Source organism: Priapulus caudatus, unplaced genomic scaffold (assembly GCF_000485595.1).
Source record: "Priapulus caudatus unplaced genomic scaffold, Priapulus_caudatus-5.0.1 Scaffold925, whole genome shotgun sequence".
Taxonomy (NCBI): domain Eukaryota; kingdom Metazoa; phylum Priapulida; class Priapulimorpha; order Priapulimorphida; family Priapulidae; genus Priapulus; species Priapulus caudatus.
Genome location: NW_014577986.1, coordinates 152,476 through 155,292, shown reverse-complemented (window position 1 = coordinate 155,292; position 2,817 = coordinate 152,476). Strand labels below are relative to the sequence as shown.

Here is a 2,817-nt window from a genome sequence, read left to right as displayed (position 1 = left end):
TCGCTACTGCACCAGCGTGTTGTCTACTGGCCAGCAGATGTCGCTACTGCACCAGCGTGTTGTCTACTGGCCAGCAGATGTCGCTACTGCAGCAGCGTGTTGTCTACTGGCCAGCAGATGGCGCTACTGCAGCAGTGTGTTGTCTATCTCCTCCTCGCGAGGCTCCTGCTGTGTGGCCAGCTTGCGGAGAGACTTGGCGTACGTGTCGGTCAGTGAGTCGCTCGGTCCCGGGTCCAGAATCCCCAGCACGTCCTGCAGCAATAAGCGTGGTATGCGTGCGGTCAACGCACCGACCACTGGACCTCTCTCGCCCACTCCTACCGACGCCCCGATATCTGTCTCTCTTACTTCGAATGGCTAGTGGCGAGGGCAGTCTAATACTGGCCCACAGAGAACGATTAGCAGTGGATGTGTCAATAGAGTAGCTTGCAAACTATGCTGCTACAACCAGATTATATGAGGCTCTTAATGCTAACAGCACCAGCAGCAGCTGCAGCTTTGTACTGTATATAGTATATAATGTACAATTCCATAGATTTGTGATTGTTATGGTGGATTCAAACAGGTATATGTATATATATATGTAGATATGTATATATACGTATATATTAAATACTATAGTATCAGGAATGACATAATATAGATCTATATATTGTACACGATAGACGCATACATCTGTGAAACCCAAGAACAACCAACAACTAGAGTGGAAATGCGGCCAAACACCCCCCCTCCCCCCTCGCGCGCGTTGCCGCGGCGACGTCGTACCTGGTAGGTGGTGTCGCCGGAGCGCAGCCTCAGCAACGCGACGAGCGCGTGCTCGCTGCTGGAGCGCACCGCCGTGTTCTTCTCCTTGGTTCCGTTAACGAGCATCGGCGCTAACGAGCGGATGGCGGGGAGCGGCAGCGAGGCGGGGGCGCGGCCGCGGGCCAGGTAGGAGCACACCTGTGCGGCGACCTGCTTTACCTCGTTAGATGAGTGGTTCATGCACTGCGCACGGGAGACAGACGAGTATTTAGTTCGATCAGTAAGAAAGCTACGATCATTGGAGAGTACAATTGTTACAATTGGTAGGCACAAGCCACTTTTACGTGTTATGTACATCGCTAAACTGCAATCAGTCTAATTAATGCTTACAATGTCATTTATGGCCATTAGCATATATAATATAGCCACGTGTTGTAAGAGGGAGTGATTATTATAAGACAAATATTATGTGCTCTAAGAGAGAAAGATCAAAGAATATTTTGGCAGAAGTAGATGAGCATACCTTGCCCAGAGTTGATATGACTTGGGGAAGAGTCTGAACATCCTCCTGTAACTGCCAGTGCAAGATGAAGCCTAGTGATCGAATGCCGGCCAGAGCTATTGGAATCTACAAAATAAAATCAAAATAAAGTGAGATAGAGGGGAGGGGGAGAAAAGAGAGAGAGAGAGAACAAGAGAGAGAGAGAGAGAGATAGAGAGAAAGAAAGAAAGAGCAAGAGAGAGAGAGAGAAGAGAGAGAGAGAGAGAGAAGAGCGAGAGAGAGGAGATAGAGAAGAAGAGAGAAGAAGAGCGAGGAGAGAAGTCGAAGCAAGAGCGAGCGCGAGCGGGATCGGGAGCGAGAGGGCGAAAGCGAGAGCGAATGAGAAGAGAGAGAGAAAGAAGAGAGAGAGAGAAGAGAGAGAGAGAGAGAGAGAGAGAGGAGCAACATGCAATTATATCATAATAGATGACACGAGGGGATTGTGTACGAAAATATAAAAAAATCAGAAAACGACAAATTCCATCCATATTTCGCCTGTCACATTCTTTGCATGCTAGTGACGCAGTACATTACCCTATCTGTGCTTGTGTTTGCTAGTGACGCAGTACATTACCCTATCTGTGCTTGTGTTTGCAGTGCTGACTCCACTGCTCGGTCCTGCATCAGCTGAAATACGACATGTGGCGCCTCCTTCAGGGCTACAGACAAAGCCGTCGCTCGACCATGCCTCAGCATCCAATCATCGGCTCGGGAGCGGCCGTGGGGTCGTTATCTGTAACGAGAATCGAATGCAAGAATCAGGGATCTCAAGTTCACAGGTGGGACGCCACATGAGCACATTTTTCGCACATGCTTCTGCATGTGGGTAAGATGAAGCAAAGGCATTAAATCTCTCACAATAATCGCTGCTTAATTTGACGAAAATGCACTCAACCATTGAACATTCTAAATACACTACATCTACTATGTTAACCCAGCAGCTGCTCTATTAGTTGAGCCTGGAGCAGCTGCTCTATTAGTAGAGCCCAGAGCAGCTGCTATACCCTAGAGACGCCGAGTCAGCTGCTCATAGTAGAGCCAAGAGCAGCGTGCTCTATATAGAGCCTGAAGCAGCTGCTCTTTAATTAGAGCCTGGACATCTGCATCTATTAATAGAGAACCCTGACCACGTCACTCACTCCCAACCAGCTGCTGCTATTAGTAGAGCCGAGCCCAACTTCCCGGCAGTTCCATGCAGAGGGCGCCGAGGCAAGCCCGGCGCGACATGCGGGTGTGTCCTCCGGTCGGCAGGTAGCGACGAGCAAATGACAGCAAGACCATTCTTGATGCCGTCGCTTGAGCCGCCGCCCGCGCCAAACGCTATCACGTCACGCAGCGCATGCACGTCGTCTCCCTGTAACCAGGTCAACCACCACCGGTCAGTCTTACACGCACACACCTCCGTGACCCACGTAACACAAGGCAGCACGGAAACACGGGTAATAAGCGCAAAAGAAATCTTGTGACAATGTGCGCGCTTCCCCACCTGTAATCATGGGCATCTGATACGGGCATTGCTGACGCCCCCC

The 2,817-nt window shown here is 50.2% G+C and overlaps 1 protein-coding gene across 1 annotated transcript in view; it reads right to left on the bottom strand.

The window, feature by feature from the left end:
• Positions 1-7: 7 nt before the first annotated feature.
• The window catches only part of LOC106814433 (translational activator GCN1-like), a 54,598-nt gene continuing 51,788 nt past the window's right edge, over positions 8-2,817 (bottom strand). The window contains 4 exon segments of the mRNA XM_014818750.1: positions 8-252; positions 769-990; positions 1,271-1,375; positions 1,823-1,842. Coding sequence (XP_014674236.1) covers positions 124-252; positions 769-990; positions 1,271-1,375; positions 1,823-1,842 — 476 coding nt within the window. The 3' untranslated portion in view covers positions 8-123.